The following is a 21,748-nucleotide window of genomic DNA, read 5'->3' as shown; positions in this document are numbered from 1 at the left end:
CAAAAAATAAATACAAATAAAAAACCTCATATTTATAGTTGAGCTCATAACACGAATTCACACATTCAGTCTAAGTATGTTTCGTATGAAACTGATATTGCATTTGTAAGCAAGATCAGAACACTTAAATATTTGGCCAGACCGCTCAAGATGTTAAACAGCCATGTAGCAAGTCTGCTCATTTATTTATTGCTGCCATTAATCATGGAATGCAGAATTTTATTAGTTAAATTACCCCATTCCGCCTCACCGCCACGATTAATTCTAAATAATGTTTGTCATTGCGGTAGGCCAAGGATGTCAAACTGGTTTTTTTTTTCATTGTAGTTACGGCCTCCACATGAATTTGGGGAAGCCATTAAAGTGTTTAATTCCTGGCACATACTGTATTACATCTAAAGCGCACAACAAATGAATGAATAACTAGTTTTCAAATTTGAAGTAAAAAATAATGACTGTTATTGTGGGTTACATGAGACAATTTAGCATTTTGGTTCGGACGTTAGCAAGCATCATGGAATTTCACATCTTGGATTTGCTTTTGCGGGCCGAATAAAATGATGTGGCGGACCAGATTTGGCCCCTGGGCCTTGACTTTGACACCAATGCTGTAGGCCGTTCATAATTCTATAAATTTTAAAGAAGACACGGTGTGTCGTTTACATTGAGGGCGGGGCATGACAAACAACATATTTTCGGTGATTATTATTAATTTTGCAGTGTGAATGAAATTTGTACTGAATGGGGAAAGAAGTGCGAAAAATCAGGCTCCACCTTTGCGTCATGGCAGCGGCGCCCAATTGCATGGTGCACGCCTCCTGGGTGCAAAATATAAACGCAGCTTCAATTCTGTCCTCCCCACACCGGACCGCGTCTTCTTCTATGCGTGTCGAATCTTCTCAGTTATCGCCTAGTTTCAAGAACAAACTCATTTGAAGATTTTTGCATGCGCAAAAAAAAAGCCGAGACATGGATTTCAACTTCACGCACCGCGGAGCTCCGGCGCAGATCTTTTTCTGGAATCATTCTTTCTTGTACAATAGCACCGCCGATCCCGACCCGGAGGACAGGGAGGACTTGGAAGTTAACACGGACGTTTATTCCAAAGTGATCGTGACCATCATCTACTTGCTTCTGTTGGCCGTGGGCTCGTTGGGCAACTCCATCACGTTGTACACCCTCCTGAGCAAAAAGAGTCTGCAGAACTTGCAGAGCACCGTCCACTACCACCTGGCCAGCCTGGCCGTGTCCGACCTGCTCATCCTCGTGCTCTCCATGCCCATCGAGCTGTATAACTTCATCTGGTTCCACCACCCGTGGGTGTTCGGGGACGCGGTGTGCCGCGGCTACTACTACCTGCGCGACGGCTGCTCGTACGCCACAGCCTTCAACATCGCCTCGCTGAGCGCGGAGCGCTACATGGCCATCTGCCACCCGTTCAAAGCCAAGAGCATCATGTCGCGTAGCCGCACCAAGAAGCTGATCAGCGGCATGTGGCTCGCCTCCTTCGCGCTGGCCACGCCGATGCTTTTCACGATGGGCCAGGAGACGCGCCAGGGCGAGCACATCTGCACCACCACCGTGGCCCCCGTCACCATGAAGACGGTGCTCCAGGTGGGTCGCGCCTTTTCATGAAGCGGCGACGCGTGCTTTCTTGTCCTTATGGATGGATTCACTTGACGCGAGTTTTTTTCGTGTTGCTTATTTCGTTCTTTAACCGCTCAAGGAGCAGCAGGAGGAGGAGGAGGAGGAAGAGGCAATGACAAGATTTTCATTTGCTCACACATGATTGTTGATTATCACACGATTAGCTCGTTTCGCAGGTGACATCAATCAGTGAAATTACACCAATCACGTCTTTGCCTCACACACACACACACATTTACACACGTACACTCAACAACTCCAGTGCCAGGGTTTTTGTCATTTTCACTCAAATTGCAGGACCCACAGAGTATCGAGTTTTAGGACTACATAAACATTCAATCCGGCGTTAGAAACCTTAGACTCTCTTCTTTCATCGGAAAAAAAGGAGTTAATTCCTAAGTTGTATGGGTCTGGAGTTATCTGCGCTTGAAATTGGGGCAACTGTACAAAAGGCAAATGCTGCACCCTCGTGGGAGGGGAAAATTCCCAGAGGTCTGACCAGCGCTTTATCCCAACAAATTCGGGAATGATACTGCAAGTCATGCTTCTCAATTCCCAAATAAATTCTGGAATGGCAGTGAATGAGTTAAGCATCGTGCAAGTCAACATTCTTAATTTGAATTCAGGTGTCAACAATCACTGTGGAGCAGCCCCATTTCTCGCTGGTCTCCTTCCTTTCAAGTTCTCACTTAGCTGAACATATGAGGGAAATCAGTGGCGAACAAAAGTAACTGCCAGTGGAGCACAGACCCCTGCCAAGATGTCATTCGGATCATCAATGATCGTCATATTGTAGCTACGCTACAATTTGTCCAGCAAGATTCTTGAATAAATCATTGAGACACGAATTAAAGGACCTCAATAAAAAATGCACCGCAATGGACATCAGCTCATGTCAGCCTACATTACGCTTCATCCTTTATTCGATAACATAAAGGAGGGATTCCGGGAATTAAATAGAGGCTTACATGCAATAACATGCGGCATATTTATATCTGCTGTGTAAACGCATTTTATTTACAACAGACGCCACCCTCGGGCTCATATCGCACCCTGCAATCATTCGAGCAAAACAAAACAAAACTCGGTCGGACCTTCTCAAGGCTATTTATTGTGTGCCCTCGAAATGATTGCTCCAATTTCCCTGATATTGTTTTCCAGTGCACACCCTTGACATTGACTCAGGAGCCCAACTAAATTTGTGATAAATGAGGAAGTAACGATGAGGTGACTTGTTCTGCGGGGGCTTTGTCACACAGCTGGAGGCGAAAGGGCAAGAGATGGGACATTAACTTGCAGGATCGCTGCCAAATGCTTCGTCGAGGGGGCATTTCATCACTCTTGTCTGTTTCGGGTTTGCAACCCCAGTGGGTTTTCTTTTTTTATTCTTCAAGTGTCATTTTTATCTGCGATTGCTGTGTTCCTCTCGTACAACTGGAAGGCAGGAAAATGAGCGCATTTACGGAAAAGGTGAATAGCTATTCCTAAATAAGATTACAAAAAAATCAACAAACAGTTATTCCTTGTCCCACAAAATGGTAGGCAATAGAGCTGAAAATGTATCATAATATGCTCAAAGTATTTCATCCAACCTAATATTTACAATTATTGACTTTTACAACCAAAACCAAGTCAAGACACGGAAACTCCTACTGGACCCTCCACACCCTGCCCACCACTTTTTCCAGCTACTCCCCTGAGGCAGGCGCTACTGATCGATACGCGCCGAATCCATCAGACATTTCAACAGCTTCTTCCCTCTATCTATTAACTCTCTACACAGTTTATGTTCTACACACTTGGCCAATAAAGATGATTCTGATTCTCTTCCAAAAAAAAATACAAAAAAACCACAACAAACAAACCTGTTTTTGTATAAATTGGAATTTAGTGAATGTGCAAGGTTTCTCCTCCTTTAGAGCACCCAAAAAATCTTATTTGTTGGAGTACCCCAAAGCTATTATATTACCACTGAGTTACTGTATATAAACTTTCATTCATACACTCGAAGTGATGTGAACTACTACTCTTGCAGTGTATGCATTAAATTACTATGTACCCATTACCTTAAGACTACTTTATTTACTGTTTAATATTCCTATTTTTTATGGGATCATTATTGCTATATTCCATCCATATTTTACTTGTTGGACTGTGACACTCTTGCACGAGTCTAAAAGCGAGTGTGTTCGGAGAGGTATAGGTTTCACCGATCTCCCACTCAACTCAACTGTCTTTGTAGAGCACTTTAAAGGACAACTGACACCACTTTTTTCTTTCCTAACTGACATCAGAAAAACGTTTTATAGCATCTAAAATACCCAAAACAGGCAGGATGATAAACATGCAAAACAACATGCATCAAATGCAAAACACCAACAAAAATGGCTTAACGTGTCCAAAAACTACTTCGAAATGAAACCGGAAATGGCCAGTTTCATTAGGTCCCGCCCCCTTGTCCGTGACGTCACGCCAAGACGTCTTGCCTTGCTCGAGAATCAAAACAATGGCTTCAGATTCGGAAAAGATGCTTTCTTGTTACTATTCCAGTTATGAATATGATTCAAATAGTTCTGAAGAGGAAAGCATACATGTTTGCAATCGATTAAAGGAGTCCTCCCATCTCAATTTGAGCCGTCAATGACAGCAATGTAGAACCCAGAAGATGCACAAGATGGCGCCCAAGCTCCGTAGGAAATGGTCTGATTTGTCTGCTGGGAATTTGTGTCAGCCAATATCAAATAGTTGTCTTGATGCAAGACACAACGATTCACCATCGCGTTGTTTATGTTTTTTCCTTCTAATTTCGCCATCAACACGAAGTTTTCAGACCAAAGTACCGCAAAATGCATTGTGTGTCACTTTCACGGACAGCGGCGTTCCAAACGTGACATGACGTCAGGACTCGTCACCAACTCAAAAACAAGACTTCCGGAATATTCAGCGCAAGTCTTAAAAGGTAAAATCTAGCTTTAATATGCGGGGGAATCTTTGTAAAATACGTTCAGTAGAAGTCATTTGAAGCCATTTGACAAATGATGGACACAACTTGTCCGGAGGCGTCGGTTGTCCTTTAATACAACCATTGCGCTATACAAAGTGCTGTACATGGAGAGTTGCGACAAATTAATCGGGAAGGCAAATGTATCGTATATACAACAATAAAACCATACATTAACACGACAATAGAAAGCACAAAACAGTCAAACTAAGATCCACTGGGCACACCTAGTGCACGTACCGGCACTATGTTTTGGGGACGATGAACAACCGAAAGTTTCCAAACGGCCGTAGGAACCTACTAAGAACTAAGAGATTAATTTTGAATTTGCCATAGAGAACCTCCTCGTGGGCCAACTGGACATTTTTTCACATTGTGATTTTCTGGTATTAAAAATGTCCTCACAGCTATTTACTATTGATATTGATCACCTGTCGATCGTAATACATATTGATGTTGAATTATCGCACAGCTCTACTTAGCGTGTTATTACAAAGAACACACACAAATTATGCTGACGCTTTTTGTGACGTACATAATTTCACCAAAACATCAAACACTCGGAAAAGCACCCCCCCCACACACACACACACACACAACCTCAATGTGAACTTGCTATGGCTCATCACTCCACTGACCTAATACAGTGGCATTTTTTATCCTCTGATGCTTTTTTTCCCAATGGCCACTGGGTTCAGAAAATAGCCATTATCCGTCGGGAGTCATTTCTGACCACGCAAGACTGTTTCATGCAATGGAAATGAACATTGATGTTACGTATACAACTCCAGATAAAATCTCTTGGGCTTCATTCCTGGCGGAGGACATTCGGCTATTGGACCGTGGTAGCACGCAGGAAGCGATCATATCGCTGCAATAACATTTTATAAATGAGTAAGACTGGATGCTGCATAAGCCGCTGTAAGATCCCAATACACCCCAAGCATGATTCTTCAACCATCGATCGACACTGGGCTCAGAGAAGCTTTGTGTGTGGGAAAATTCAACTATTGGCAGGTTCGAAGGCAGCAGGCAACATAAAAAAATGGAAAAACCTCTTTTTTAATTGCTTTATTAATTAAAAATTAATTGATTATTGCTAGCTAGCAAACTCGTAGCTAGCTTCTACATCGGTCTATCTCATGAAGCAGACACAGTCGGATGTAAAAGTATGAACTACGATATGTTTTTAATGATCTTTGTCCATAGCACTTGATCACTTGAAAATGAAACAGGAAGGAGAAGGACTAACCGAGCTGCGGCTTAGACGAAAAATAGCTTTACAGTGTGATGTTATTGAGCAAGCGCAATAAATTAAAAAGAAATTAGTTTAAGCCTTGATTGTGTTGTTCAAAACGATCCCTTCTGGGACACAGCTTAATTAAGTTTTACCAGTAATTAAAAGTCAGAATGTCGAATTAATGTTCAGGTCAAACTATCACCTAAAGGCAACTTTTTTTTTCTTTTAACTGGAGGTTCTTGACTGTCATTCAAGCTCAAGAATAAAACATAGGTCGATTAATATTAATGAATGCAAATTAGATTTTGGTCAGACTTCACAGAACTCACTTTTTAACATGTTTAGCTGTCACACAAATGGAAAAAGGAGTTAACAGCAGCAAGACAAAAGGAACCAAAGGCAACAGATCAAGATGCGTGTGTTGTCACTGGAGTCTTCCAGCTATAAATGAGTCTGCTTACGTCATTTAACTGCTAGTGTATTTTAATCTCTTCTCACCCCTCATTGAGGATGTGTGCGTGTGAGTGTGTGTGTGTGTGTGTGTGTGTGGTGGATGTCTGTCTGTTTCTCTATTGTACTTTATGTGCCTCAATTGTGATCGACTGGCAACGAGACTTGCGGGTTGACCACCTTTCACTTGAAGGCGTCTGGCCTAAATTGTAGCTCTTTGCGGCCCTGAGCAGGATATGCGCTATCGAAAATGGTTAGGTGATATTTACATTTAACACGCAGTGCGTTTCGTGTGCACTTAAAGGCTCGTCCACCTCCAGGTTACTTGTTATTGCACAGAGTGACTCCTGCTGTGTCCACACTCGACTTCAATTTCAATTGCAAAACACATTTAGATATTGCTTTTTGGCTTGGTTTGTTTTTACACATGGTTATACATGTCAAGCGTTGACAAACGCCAGCACCACAATATTATGGGGAAATTTGCACTATATAGAATCATGCATCAATTCTCTATTCTCTGCAAATTGTGGCACTTTCTGTCCTCATTGTCTAATTTCTGGAGGTGTGCTGTGTGTTATACAATGTTTTGCAATGATGGTTTCATCACAATCCTGAAAACAGTTATCTTTCTAGACCTTCCTTATCAGAATTCCCATTGTGGATTTTTGCAGTTAATGTGAACATCCGTTTCTGTTTGGAAATGTCATCCTATTAATGACCCATCCTATCTTGAAATTATCTCATTTATTCGTATTATTTCTGTGATTGGCTTGTAACCAATTCACGGTGTCTCCCGCCCGGTGCCCAAAGACGGCTGGGACAGGCTCCAGCACCCCCCACGACCCTAATGAGGATTAAGCGGTCTGGAAAATGGATGGATGGATTATTTTTGCCATTGTAGGTATGATTAACGTCGTAGTTATTTTAAGGCCACATAGAATAGTTGTAAAATATTATATTGACATGCACAATCACTGGTGACAACATGAATTCGACCCACATATTATTGATGTTTAATAGAGGATATACAGTATTTTGTCTTCAAAAAGACACAAAAGTTCAGTTTTGACTGACAACAGAGGTATCCATTTGACAATTTGGATGTGATCGTAATTTGCACTAACTGTATGGCATCAAACTGAAAGCTTTTTCTTTTGTTTTTGTCAGCTACCGTATTTTCCGCACTATAAGGCACTATAAGGCACTTTGGACTACCTTTGAAGAATGGTCTATTTTAAAAATGGTTTCATATTTATGGTGCACCACAATATAAGCTACATAAAATAGAAGCTACAATGGATGGACTGACACTAAAGGGAATACAATACAATACAGATCTATTTATACAGACTTCTCACAACCACTGCCGCGGTTGCATTATGCATCCACTAGAAAGAGCTACACTGAGAGGAATGCAATAATATACAGATTTCTTTATATAGAGCTTTCACAACCACTGTAGCTTTAACAAAGCACTTTTTAGAACATTTAAAATACTACATCCAAGAAATCAGAATATAGATTCATAAATATATAAAGCGGATCCAATTACAAGGCCTACTGTTCATTTAGAATGCAATGCTTCTGTGGAAAATACAGTACATGACAGGGGAACACAACGTGAACATCAGGAACATGCAATTGGGTGTAAACTATTGATTGCTACTAGTATCATATTCTGCTGCTTGCAAGTGTGCCCACGTTCCTGGAAAGTTTGCATGACTTGTGACCTGTCGCTGACATGAAGCGACGCTACACCTCTTGCACCCGAGACAGCTCCTCAGATACTCAATCCATCGTTGCAATCTGTCTGAATCAGGTCAACAGTCCAATTGGCCAAGTTGCATTCACTGATGGTTTGCTCTCAGCACACGTCGGCGACATATGGTGACACTACCAAATGTGTCAGATGTGTGACCCAGCTCACAGGTGGAACAGCGGGGTGAGATACAGTAATCAGTACTTTCACCCGCTGCATACTATCTACACATTTAGGAAGGCATTCAAAAATAACACACATTTAGAATTGATTACCACAACACACTGCGGAGGTTTCAATTTTTTAAAAATGACTTCAAATTATCAACACAAACACAGATACTTGCCTTCACGTGTGTGTGTATGTTGAGTGTATAAACAACACAGTCACCTGAACTAATAGCCTCTGCTAACACTCAAGCTCATTTTTGTTGCTAGTGCAGAATGTGGCTGTTAACATCATTCCTGACTGCATGATATCCGGTCGCTTCGTGTGTGGTTAACCTTTACAGGAACACGACTAGACCAAAATAAACGAACCCCCTCAATTTCATTTTAATCGTTACCAGAAGAAACCGTTTCATAACCGTTGGATGCTACACGGGTTTCAAATGGGGGGTATAATATCAATGTCATTGCCACGTTAACTCAGGAAGCAGACCAATTAGAAGTTGCTGTATAGTGCCACTTAGCAGTTTTTTTGACGACGGTACTAGTGCAGCCTGTTCTACCGGAAACAAATTCCTTGTGTGTTCTACATACTTGGCAATAAAGATGATTCTGATGATTCTTTGAGGATGTCAGCGTATTTCTTGACAACATGAAAAAAAGCAAGCATCCATCCTTTGAATCATTGCAGAAATCATTTCAGTCAATTCATTATTGTTCGTATTATTATTATTACAATCTTTGTTTATAACTTGTAGCTATATAAGGTGTGGTGGTCGGATTGGTCTGATCCAGGTGGAATATACCTCCAAAGTGCACAAATCAATTTTACGACCTCCCCAACCCCGACCCTGCTTACAGTTCCTTATACACATAATTTGTGTATGTTTTTCATGCAGCACGCTTCTTATGCAGGGAGTGAAAGGAGCCCATTTTATTGGCAGGAGAAGAAGTTTGCTGGGTTCATGCCCATGATGGTGGAAAACAGCCTTTTTAAAACATACGCCGTACCACAGTTCTATAGAACAATAACAAAAATGAGTCTTCTGCAACTTGGCAGGCCGGTCCACTGGTTAGCATGTCAGACTCACTGTGCAAATGTGCTCTTGCTATCCATTGTGGAGTTTGCATTTGCTTTTTGTGCATGCCTGGTTCCCTCCCGTATTTCAAAAACAAGCGTGGCAGGTTAATAGAACACTCTAGATCATGGTGTCAAACTTAAGGCCCGGGGGCCAAATCTGGCCCACCACGTTATTTCATTCGGCCCGCGAAAGCAAAGCAAACTTGTGAAATTCCATGATGCTTGCTGAAGTTCGAACCGAAATTTCAAATTGTCCCATGGAAACCACAATATCAATCACTATTTTTGACTTCAAATTTGAAAACTAGTTCTTAATTAATTTGTTGTGTGCTCTATATGTAATATGTGGAGGGAATTAAACATTCAAATTGATAGAGTGTTTATGCACATTAGTAAACATATTACGTTATTTCATGTTTATATTAAGTAAACATATGTTTTTTCATGTTTAGCTTAGTATATATTATGAATTGTGCACGTTTAATTTCAGTCTAATTTAGTTAAATAAAACTATCAGCCTTATTAGTTCAATAGCCGTTGGAGGAAAAAAGCAGCGGCTCCAACTTCAATCTAAGACCCGCCCAACACTGAGTTGCTCGTAACCGATTGGACGGGAAAGGTCGACTTGTTCGCAACTGATTGGACAACAGATCGCCACTCTACGTTTAAAACTTGTAGGAGCGGGAGCTCGTTCTCTTTTGCTCTCTTGCTTCTTTTTGCTTCTTTGTGCTCTTGTGCTCATGTCTTCGTCCCACCGAGAGGAGAAGTGCTTTCTCTGCCTCATTAGAATAAAGTAGATGTTTGTCCACCATCTATTGTACTTGCTGATATTTTTATCAAGTGAACTCCAGACAATGCGCGAACCAGGAAAGACAAACGAAGTTTTAACCGGACATTAATTGGTGCCGAAAAACCCGTGCTACGTCGACCAGCCTTTGCTCGAGGACCACAACCTGGGTGACCAGTCAAAGCGAGACGGGAGCTAAAGAAGCTCTTGGCGATTGACCCGTTTATGATTTTTTCGACGGGAGGCCCGCATTGAGATGCGCGTCAAATCTGCGCTTTGATTGGGACGACCTACGGAAGAAACGAAGTTTTTTTTTTCGTTCTTCACTAAAGCCTGTTCGCGGAAAATCCTCCACGCGAGAGACAGAAAGAATCACAACTTTCTGGTGGCAGTTGGGCTCCTCGCGTTCTGGCTGAAGGACTACACGGCAGCATTCAAAAGTTCACTAAGTAAGTAGCGCGCTAGCTAGCAGCCATTGTTTGAATGCATTGTGAGACCTCCTGGCCAGAGAGTCTCTTTTCCACTTGACTCACGTACGGACCGGTGTGAAGCGATTTTCGTTAGGCAAGGTGGCCAAATGAGAATACGTGTGCCGGTGGAGGAGTGCATATTAAGGTGCACACAATATCCACACGCCGAAATGTGAATCGGAAGTTTTCCAGCGAAAGAATATTGTTCACAAGGTGGTGATAGCTGGGATTCAGTTTGTGTGGTGGACCGCTTTTAGTCTGTAGAGCGGAAGTGTTTTAGGGCAGCTGCTATTGTACTGAGTCGAGAGGAAAGAAATAAGATCAAAAATACATTTTTAACTTGGTTTGTCTATGCTAGCATCGTGGCTCAGAGAAAGTTCTTTGTCTCGGAGAGAAGAAAGGGTGGGGGCGAAGTCATTTGAGCCGTTGGTGTGTGTGTGTGTGTGCGTAAGAGCATTCCTTGTGTGTGTGCGTGAACGCGCATCCTGGCTGAGGACTGGCGCGAATCACGCCCTTTGTTCTTGGGTTTTGAATCAACATCGCGAGGTGTGCTTCCTTTCTTGTGATAGCTGAAGAAGGAATTTGTTGTTGCAATCGTGAAAATGGGTGCTATTTTTTCTAAAAAGACCCCAATTCATAGGGACGTAGAGTTTATGTCCAAAAAGTTCCCTGGTAGCGAACTTTATTGCAAGAAGTGGATGGACTGTAGTACGTTCTCTGGTTCTTTACAACTCCAGCCTCTGAAGGAAGTTTTGTTTCTATTGAAACTTCAAGAAGCATCCGCGATGAAAAAATCTCTTGGAAAGATACGTGCCGAGATAATTGCCTGCGAAGCTTGGATTGCGCAAGCAAAAATCAGAGAGAGAGAGATGGAAGCCAAACGGATGAAAAAAGAGGAGAAAGCGATAGTTGCAATGTCTTCCAAAGTGAGCTCTGACGATGAAACTGTGGCTTCGTCTGTTGCACGTCCCAATGTAAAGTTGGTGGAAAATGGAGAGCAGCCATTGTTTCAATCCCCAGGGAGGCGAGGGGGAGAGGCGGGGGGCTGCCCCGTCGAGGCGCCACGACCCCCCTCCTCCTCCGCGGAGCTGAAGAAGGGGGAGGACGCCATTTGTTCAACCCCTGTGGGGCGGGTGGGCCCCCCTGCGTGGGCCCCCCAGGTGATGACTCCAAATGTCTGTTGGGCAGACCAGCAGAATGGAGCGCTTATGACCCCTACTGGAGGAATACGAGGATTGCAACCTGAGATGGCAAATCAGATTGCCGCTGATTGTGTCTCTTCGCGTACGAGGAGCAAAGCAAATTGTTCTGGACAATTGTATCCGTTTGAAGAGTTGAATGGAATTGAAATGAATAATGGAAGCGACTGTGACGCTTTGCCACTCATTCAGGTAGCAAATCCTAATTCTTCAAGCATACATGATCAAACTATCTTGGTTTATCGGCCATGGGGCGACAGTGATGTTGCAGAAGCGTGTAAAGGACTAGGTAATGTTGTTGAAAATGCAGAAAGTTGGACTGAGAATTTTGAGGAATTATGTGCTTCTTATCAGTTGAATGGACAAGAAACACTTAAGGTTTTCAGGAGATGCTTGGGACATCATTGGAATCGGGTGAAAGGTGACTTCACTGGGAAAACATCGATGGGAACAAATATGACGTACGAGGAAGCGTCAACCCAACGAAGATTGGTTTGTGAAAACATCCGAACATTATGGAAGAAAACACCAAACTTTGGCTTAATTCAGAATTGTAGACAGTTACGTGGGGAAGATATTAACATTTTTCGGGGACGCTTGGAAAATGTTTTTCGAAACCACTGCTGTATTCCTGAATCTGCTGATGAGAATTCTATATATGTCAACCAATTCAAGCAAACATTTTTGCAGAATTTGACGCCGGAAATTGGAGATTTCATTCGCAAACATTATGTCCAACACCGGACTGGAAGGTTGGTTGATCTCATGGAATGGGCAATACACGCCCAAGAAGTGGTGAGAAAAAAGTGGGGAAATGGTGCAGATTCGCCGATGGAACATGTGATGGCATCTACCATGGGTAACATAATGGAGAACGTGTTATACCAGGATCGGATGAAGAGACGGATGCCGCACAATGATCGATGCTACAGTTGTGGCAGTGTAGGGCATATGGCTCGCCACTGCAAAAAGAAACCTATACCGAAAAGGAAACATGGGAAATCTTACAGACCTCCACCATATAATACGCGATATGGTGAAGGACATAAAACAAAACATTCAGATTGACGCGAGGAACCCCATTTCAACACTGATGACAACAGTCACAACAGTGAGGAATGGGAATCAATAAAACCAGTTGAAATCTTGGATTTGACTAATGTGTTTGCCTTAACCTTACCGGAAAACGAAAAACCTTATTATTGGCTAAAAATCGGGAAAAAGGATGTCAAATTTCTTTGCGATAGTGGTGCATGCAGATCAGTGTTAAGAGACACCATTCCAGGTGTCACTCCGAGTCGACAACAAATTTCTGTGGTATCTGCAGATGGGAAAGTGACATTGTTACCGATTTCCAAACCAATAAAAATTTTAGATGAGGGACTAAGTCCATACAAGGTCACTATGGTCTTGAGTGGAGAGTATCCTATAAATTTGTTGGGGAGAGACCTGTTACAAAAATTGCAAATAGCTTTAATACCAACAGAAGAAGGGTATAAACCCAAAAAAGTGAATTTTCTGGAGTCCTTCGTAGTTGACGCTATGGGGGACCCAGTAAAGGTCGATTCACTAGAATTATGACTGATGGCCACTTTAGGGGCGGAGGACTTTCCAGACGTCCCTGCCACCCTTTGGTCATCGGGAAAAACTGATGTGGGCTTACTTAAAACAGCGAAACCAGTTGAAGTATTGCCTAAAACGACTTATCGACCAAGACTTAAACAATATCCATTAAAACAGGACGCTATTATTGGCATCACCCCTGTAATACGGGATATGGTGAAAGCTGGTATTTTGATTGAAGACCCAACTTGTGAATGTAATACACCGATATTTCCTGTTAAAAAAGTGGAATCTGGAGTTTGGAGAATGGTGCATGATTTACGACAGGTAAATAAATCCATACAATCACGTGCTCCGTGTGTGCCAGACCCGCACACATTATTGAACAGTTTAAAACCTGACAAAAAATGGTTTACAGTGATTGATTTGAGCAATGCCTTTTTCTCCATTCCATTACACAAAAATTCACGTCATTGGTTCGGATTTACATTTAATGGGAAAAAATATACATATACAAGATTACCACAAGGGTTTACAGATAGTCCTACAATTTTTTCACAGGAAATGTCTTCGTGTATTGCTGATTTTAAACATCCTGAATCTTCTCAGATTCTTTTGTATGTTGACGACATCTTAATTGCTTCACCGACTGAAGACGAGAACAAGACTGTATCAATAGCTTTGTTCCAATATTTAGCGAATACAGGTAACAAAGCTTCTTTGGATAAATTGCAGTTCTGTCAACAAGAAGTAGTTTTCTTAGGACATCTTTTGTCAAGAAAGGGAAGAGAGTTGACAACTAAGAGAAAACAGACAATTTTGCAGGTTCCTCGACCTAAGACGAAAAAACAGATGATGACGTTTTTGGGACTGTGCAATTATTGCAGAACTTGGATTCCGCATTATGCACAAGTTACCCAACCATTATTGACACTTATATACCAAGACGAAATGGCACTGAAAGACTCTATTCAGTGGACCGAAGAGGGCAGTAAAGCATTTACAGAATTAAAAAATTTGATAGCAAACACTAGCGTTTTAGCTTTACCTGACTATGACAAACCTTTTGTTCAAACAGTTGACTGCAAAGACAAATACATGACTTCAGTCCTGTTACAAAAGCATGGACAAAAGCTGAAACCAGTTGCATTTTATTCTAAAAGAATGAATCAGATCCAGGCGCTTTGTTGGCAAAATGGTTGTGTGAAATGTTGTACAACAACAAAGAGGTCCACAGCACGTGTACTGCCGCAGTCCTGTGTTCCCTTTGCAGGAACAGAGAGGCTGCTGGGCTCCCCGAAGGCGCTGATCAAGGTCGGCACCAAAGTCGGAGGGGCCATTCACCGTGCTGATAACCACGCCAACTGCCATCAAAATCGCCGAGAGATCCACCTGGGTGCATCAAAGCCACTGCAAAATCGTTCACCAACCAGATCCGGAGCAGGTGGAAGAGAGACGGAGCCAAACCACTCAATAGCCATGGGTTTGGTCCACATCATCTTGCTGTATGAATTAGTGGAGGCAATCCAGATGACGCACGTAAAGCCTCCCATTCCATCAGCCTGCCAAACTCCACCATTGCAACCAACGATGACAGAAAAGTGCCCTAGCATGGCACATCCTGTAGCCTGCTTGCCACTACAAGATGCAGGAATCATCTCATTTCCTCTTAACATCCTCAGGAACGAAGCACGACAAACGGGAAGTGATTACCCTCATGGTTCTTGGTACGCTCGTATCAAGTCAGGGAAGACTTGGACCACTGGTTGGGACTCAGTTGTGGTCCATTCTGAGCCCAAAACAAAATGGGTTCAAAATAGCTGTGCCCAAGAAGCAAAACGAATTGTCAGAAAGATAACTCAAGGGAACTGGTTAGGAACTGGAACTGGCACAATGACAGATATCCAACTCGTTATCGTAACCCACAAGGTTGCGGGATGCATGGACTTGAGACTCTGTCCTGATTTTCGTGAACATCACACTGGTTTTCCTGTAACTATATGCATGTTGTCATCTTTGACAACACCAGTCGTGACATCGCCTTTCCAGCGCAAACCACACATCAAACCGACAGCCTGGATGGAAACACCTGACAAAAAAGCCCAAAATTCAGATGTCATGGACGCATTATATCAACCATTTGCAGGAGAAAAACATGACTGGAATCCGTTGTTATCAAACACGTGGTATCGTTATGCTACATTAATTGCTAAACAAAATAGGAAAAGTAATTGCTTTGTTTGTTCTTTTATGCCACATTCTGTAACGCAACAAAGAGTGCATTCAAAGGTATTTGGAGATAAAATGGCTCGAGCTGCGTATATGTTAATATCTTCGCATAAACCTGATCAACATTTTCCAGTTCTTCGCAATGCTTCGAGAGGAGAGATTGTTCCAAGTTTGGATACCATTTTGGAAACTGAAAATCAGGTTATGACCGAGAGCGGATTGCGATTACCAGTATGCGTTGCAATGTACGGTACAGGTCAAAATCTAGGTTTTATAGATGAGAATAGATGTTTATACGTGCTACCGTTAAACACCAATGTCACCATTTTACCTGTATCTTCACATCTTTGGTGGTTATGTGGTTGGAAAGTATATTCTTTTATTCCTCCGAAAGCCTACGGTATGTGCGCACCTGTTACTGTGACTGACAATACTTTCATCATTACCAGTCGTCCAGCACACCATCATGTGAAAAGAAGAGTGTCGTTTAAGCCCCACGATTCGATCTGGGGAACTGATGTTCCAGAACAATTCAAACACCATAGCACGGGAAGTAAGGTAATGTTAGCTCTTTTTCCACAAATTGGAGTAGCTAAAAACATGCTACGAATTGAAACAATTGACTACAGGTTTCAAGTGTTTGTAAACGCCAGTTTGGAAGTAGATGAAATGCAAAACACTGAAATTGCAGCAATTAGACAAATGGTGCTGCAAAATAGAATGGTTTTGGACCTTTTGACCGCGCCACAAGGGGGCGTCTGTGCTATGGTGGGTGATACTTGTTGTACGTACATACCCGAAGAAGCGAATTCCATAAACATGACTGATGCTCTGTCTGTTGTCAGGGATCTCAGGGATGCCATGGCCAAAGATCACCGGCCTGATCAACCGTGGATCTTTGACGGGCTCTTTGGGGGCTCTTGGTATAAGACTTTGCTCAGACTGTTTATCCCATTCGCAATTGTGATTGTACTTATTTTCTTAGTCATTGGTTGTATTATTCCATGCTTAAGAACAATGCTAATGAATATGATAACTAATTCCCAGGTGAATTACGCAAAGGTTTTGTATCAACAAATGCGTGAAGGGGACCCAGTGTTGTAGCTAGGGATAGTACACCATGGCCAGAGAGTGGTTGCTCCAAAGAACAAAAGCAAAAAAAGAAAACGGAGAGCCGAGAAGGAGTTTTCCTCATTAAAAACCCCCAAAAAATGGAGAGGTTATATATCACAGCAGCAAAATTGTGATAGAGGTTTTTCGCCTTCTCCATGGTAAGTTAAATAATATTAGACGTTGGATAGATGAGATTAGAATGGTTCCCTGTGCAATTAGTATGACGTGCATGCATGAAATCTTTTGGAAATGTATGAACTGATGTTTAAATGTACAACAGGAGGGAATGATAGAGTGTTTATGCACATTAGTAAACATATTACGTTATTTCATGTTTATATTAAGTAAACATATGTTTTTTCATGTTTAGCTTAGTATATATTATGAATTGTGCACGTTTAATTTCAGTCTAATTTAGTTAAATAAAACTATCAGCCTTATTAGTTCAATAGCCGTTGGAGGAAAAAAGCAGCGGCTCCAACTTCAATCTAAGACCCGCCCAACACTGAGTTGCTCGTAACCGATTGGACGGGAAAGGTCGACTTGTTCGCAACTGATTGGACAACAGATCGCCACTCTACGTTTAAAACTTGTAGGAGCGGGAGCTCGTTCTCTTTTGCTCTCTTGCTTCTTTTTGCTTCTTTGTGCTCTTGTGCTCATGTCTTCGTCCCACCGAGAGGAGAAGTGCTTTCTCTGCCTCATTAGAATAAAGTAGATGTTTGTCCACCATCTATTGTACTTGCTGATATTTTTATCAAGTGAACTCCAGACAATGCGCGAACCAGGAAAGACAAACGAAGTTTTAACCGGACACAAATGGCTTCTCCAAATTCATAACAGCCACCGAGAGGAAACCGTTACGACAATGTGGCCCGCGGCGAAAAAATGAGTTTGTCACACTTTCTCTAGAACATGGATATCAAATTCAAGGCTTGGGGGCCAGATCTGGTCCACCACGTCATTCTATATGGCCCGTGAAAGCAAATCAAACATGTTCAACTTCCATGATACTTGTTAAAATCTCAACCAAAATTTAAAATTATCTTATGTAATAAATTTTTCTTGTATCCAAACGTGCTATGAGTATAAACGGTTGTTAGTCTTTCTATGTCCTGCAATTGGCTGACAACCAATTTAGGGTGTGCCCCGCCTATTGCCCAAAGACAGCCGGGATAGGCTCCAGCACAAGCCTCGTAAGGAGAAGCGGATTAGTAAACAGATGAGGTCCTCTATAGCAGTCGCGCTTCATGCCAGACATCTACTGGGCGGCAAATACAGAGCCCACGTGTCAACCGTGTTATCTTTACCCAAAGGGTTACATTTTAATCTATAGGCGATAAATGACGAGAAAAAATGTCTCTCAATTTTTTTTCCACTCTGGCATCAGTCATTTATCATAGCCCACTTTCTTGTCCAAATCACTTGCTAATTTTTATTATTTATATTTTTGTACTGCTCATTTTTCCTTTCCCCTGTTTGTACGGTGTCCTTGAGTGCCATGAAAGGCGCCAATAAACCAATGAATTGTTATTATCATTATCCTTCACGGAATGCTGCGCACCACTTGCACAGAAGTAGATGTCAGGAGCTATTAGCCCGCCAACTCATCTGACGCCGAGATCAGAAACCGGTGGTAGAATTAACGAATTTGTTTCCGGCCAGTACTGAGGCTGCCAAGTGAAAAGGGAGATTGCTGGGGTTTAATTAGTGTGAGGAATTAAGTCATTTCGAAGGCGTCGTTAAATGTGATCATCATTGGTCACACTCAGACCATTTCCAAGCGTAGGGAAACATTTAGTAAAAAAGTAAGGCCGTCATCATCTCCATCGTCATGGAAACGTATCGTCATGCCGGTCCCGGATCAAAATGGCAAAAGTGATTTCCAACCAATGAATCAATTGGAAGTTTCTCAAAAGGGCAGACTCTCCAAACAGCAAGACATTTGGAATATTTCAACCGATAGCATTTAACTCATTCGTTGCCATTCCCAAATTTATTCCGGAATTGAAAAGTGTGACATTGAGCGCCATTCCCAAATTTGATCAGGTTTTTGTTTTTCTTGCGGGGGGTGCCGATATCACGTTGGTCAGACCTTCGGCAATGTTTTTTCCTTCCACTAAGGGGAAGCATTTCCCTTTTGTCCACGTTAGTGCTTTGTTACACGTTCAGCTGTTGTTAAAGCGCTATATAAAGCAATATGTAATGTTTTGTATTTTGTACAGCCGCCCTCATTTCCAGCTCAAATACCTCCAGACCCATATAACTTGGGAATTAACTCTTATTTTCGGATGAAAGCAGAGAGTGTAAGGTTTCTAACGCTGTATTGAATGTTATGTTGAATGTCCTAAAACTCAATATTCTGTTGGTCCTGCAATTTGAGTGAAAATGACAACAACCTTGGCACTGGAGTGGACACATTTTTGCACATTGTCTGGCAGTGAATGAGTTAAAAACATGACAGTGCTAAGGTGAATGTCGCTGTTTCCACTCTCCACCACAAGTCTTCAAATATTCCATAACCGATCTTCTGGGAGACCAACAACACCAAAGACCAGATGGAATTACAAAGAGTTTGCTTCCGTACGTGACAAAAAAAAAAAACTACACACAATGTTCTCTAATCGTCTGTGGGGAGCCTTTGTAAAAGCAATGTCCCATTGTGTAAATATTTTCATTGCTCCCTGCTTAAAAGTGAGATGAATGTTTATATGGATAGAAAAAAAAAAACGGGTCACCGCATTTATGAGAGCACGCTGCCGCAGGAAATGATAAATAGGACCTCAACTGGTTGTTGAGAGAATGCAAACACCCCCGCTCGGGAAGTTAGACAGTTAATGGAGATTAACCGGAAGAATATTTCTTCATTACACGAGAAGCCCAAGGAGTCATTTCATTGAGAACGCTTTCAACGCTTCAACACACATTGACGACTTTGATGGCATGCGAAGTCCCAAGAAGCAAATATCAAATGCAGTGGTTCCCCTCCACCATCTGTCAACTTCTACAATCTTACCCGCTTCTACAAATCCACCTCGCTGGGCCACCACACCCTTGACGGTTCCTATTTGTGCCTTATCGTTTATCACGCCTCTTATCACATGGGTCGTTCCGATTCCTAAATGGACTCCTCCGAAGCCAGCCCTCTTTGAGTGAACAATTGCATCTTATGATAACTCACCTCAAAAGATGCCACTATGATACAAACAAACCCCAAAAAATGCTTTTGGAAGGAAAGCGCCTTTGATAATACTTCTAACCATCCATTTTCTGAACCATTTTACCCTCACAAGGATTGCGCAGTAGGCAGGGGACACTCTGAATTGGTTGCCAGACATTCGCAGGGCACATAGGGACGAACAACCATCCGCGTTCACATTTACACCTAAGAACAATTTGGAGTGTTCGATCAGCATGTCATGCATGTTTTTGGATTGTGGGAGGAAAAGGTAGTACCCACAGAAAACCCACATATGTATGGAGAGAACATGTAAACTCCACACAGGAATGTCAGAGCTATGATCAAACCCATGACCTCAGGCAGGCAGCCCACTATATTTCCTTGATCAACGAACAATTCAAAAGATTTGCCCAAATCCTCCATGAAGTGTCCCCAGCTGGTCCAGAATGCTGCTGCTTGCCTCTTGATTGGTATTTATAAGAGGGACCACATAACTCCTACTCTGGCATCCCTTCACTGACTCCCTATACATTTTAGAGTACTTTTCAAGATCGTATTATTTGTCTTCAAACTTCAAATGGCCATGCTTCTTCTTACTTCTCAGACTTCATCCACCTCGGGATACCTTCCCGGCGCCTCAGGTCTGCTGACCAGACATTATTAGATGTGCCAAAAACTAAGCGAAGGCTCAGAGGGGATCGAGCCTTTTCCGTTCCTGGTCAGACTCTCTGGAATGACCTGCTACTGAACAATCGACAAGCCCCCTCGCTGCCCATCTTTAAAAACCATCTCAAAACTCACCTGCACGCTTTGGCATTTGACTCAGCATGATTCAGACTTGATCTTAGTTTTGCTCCCTGGTGCTTTCTACTAACTTTGTGAGTCTCTCTGTCGAAGTGAGAATGCCACATAGACAGTAGGGCTTGTCGACCTACGCATGTGAAGCCTGGACCCAGTAGATTGCGTGGAGGAAACCACGAGACTGGTTCAACGGGCATGAAGGTGGGCCCAGCAAAGCGTTGTGGAGCGCAAGTAGGGCACAGTGAGACACGTAGAACACTGAGGTCATCCACTGCATCGCGACCCATCCCCAGTCGTCTTGACTCTGTCTTGCCACTGAATTCAGATGGGCTGGGACGAGGGAGTGAGGCAGACGACATTGTGCAACTCTCCTTCACTTTCATCAAACTCACGCGCAAGTCATCTTCACCACCCCCCATTCCAGTGAAGATGGTCATCTCTTGCCAAAGAGGACGTGTAACACATGTATATGATAGCTGTCCATGTTAACTGTTGTTAAAGCGCTATATATATCAAAATGTATTGTATTGTGTTGCCCATATTCTTGATAATTGATTCATTGATTATAATACCCGTATCACTTCTACTCATCAAGAGGAAAAAAAATAAAATGAACTTGATGGATGAGATCTAAATAAACGGGACTCGTGATAATTCTACGTTGACTAATTTGAATGTTGCACTATAAATGTTGGCTGAAGATATGAAGGTAATTACAGTCTGTAGAAATATGGTACCTGAGCATGATTTTAACATCAAATTACTGAGAATGTGAATAAGAACAAAGACAAAAAAAAAAAAAACATTTAGCAAAATGGAATGCTTAAGCCATAGTAAAACATTACAGGGGGAAGGGCGTGCGAGTCTCCTAATTAATCAGCTTTGTCCAGGAAAACGTTTAAAATAACACCGTGACTAATGGACACCTTCCAAATATTATCCCAAACGAATACAAGTGCCTGGCCTCACGCAACAGTGATAGAGCGCAGACGCCTCTAACTGCATCAGTTTGGCCCGTGCTGACCACGTACAGTAGATCTCAATTGCTTTCATTTCAGCT

The 21,748-nt window shown here is 42.3% G+C and overlaps 1 protein-coding gene across 3 annotated transcripts in view; it reads left to right on the top strand.

Annotated features, from left to right (window-relative positions):
- Positions 1-876: 876 nt before the first annotated feature.
- The window catches only part of ntsr1 (neurotensin receptor 1 (high affinity)), a 31,188-nt gene continuing 10,316 nt past the window's right edge, over positions 877-21,748 (top strand). For all 3 annotated transcript variants that reach the window (XM_089006651.1, XM_089006567.1, XM_089006486.1), the window contains exon 1: positions 877-1,614. In XM_089006651.1, the coding sequence (XP_088862777.1) occupies positions 970-1,614 (645 nt within the window). In that variant the 5' untranslated portion in view covers positions 877-969. The remainder of the gene's footprint in view (positions 1,615-21,748) is intronic.

Source organism: Hippocampus bargibanti, linkage group LG01 (assembly GCF_051943395.1).
Source record: "Hippocampus bargibanti isolate YZ-2025 linkage group LG01, ASM5194339v1, whole genome shotgun sequence".
Lineage (NCBI taxonomy): Eukaryota > Metazoa > Chordata > Actinopteri > Syngnathiformes > Syngnathidae > Hippocampus > Hippocampus bargibanti.
The sequence above is the reverse complement of the archived record's forward strand: the minus strand, read 5'-3'. Positions and strand labels throughout refer to the sequence as shown.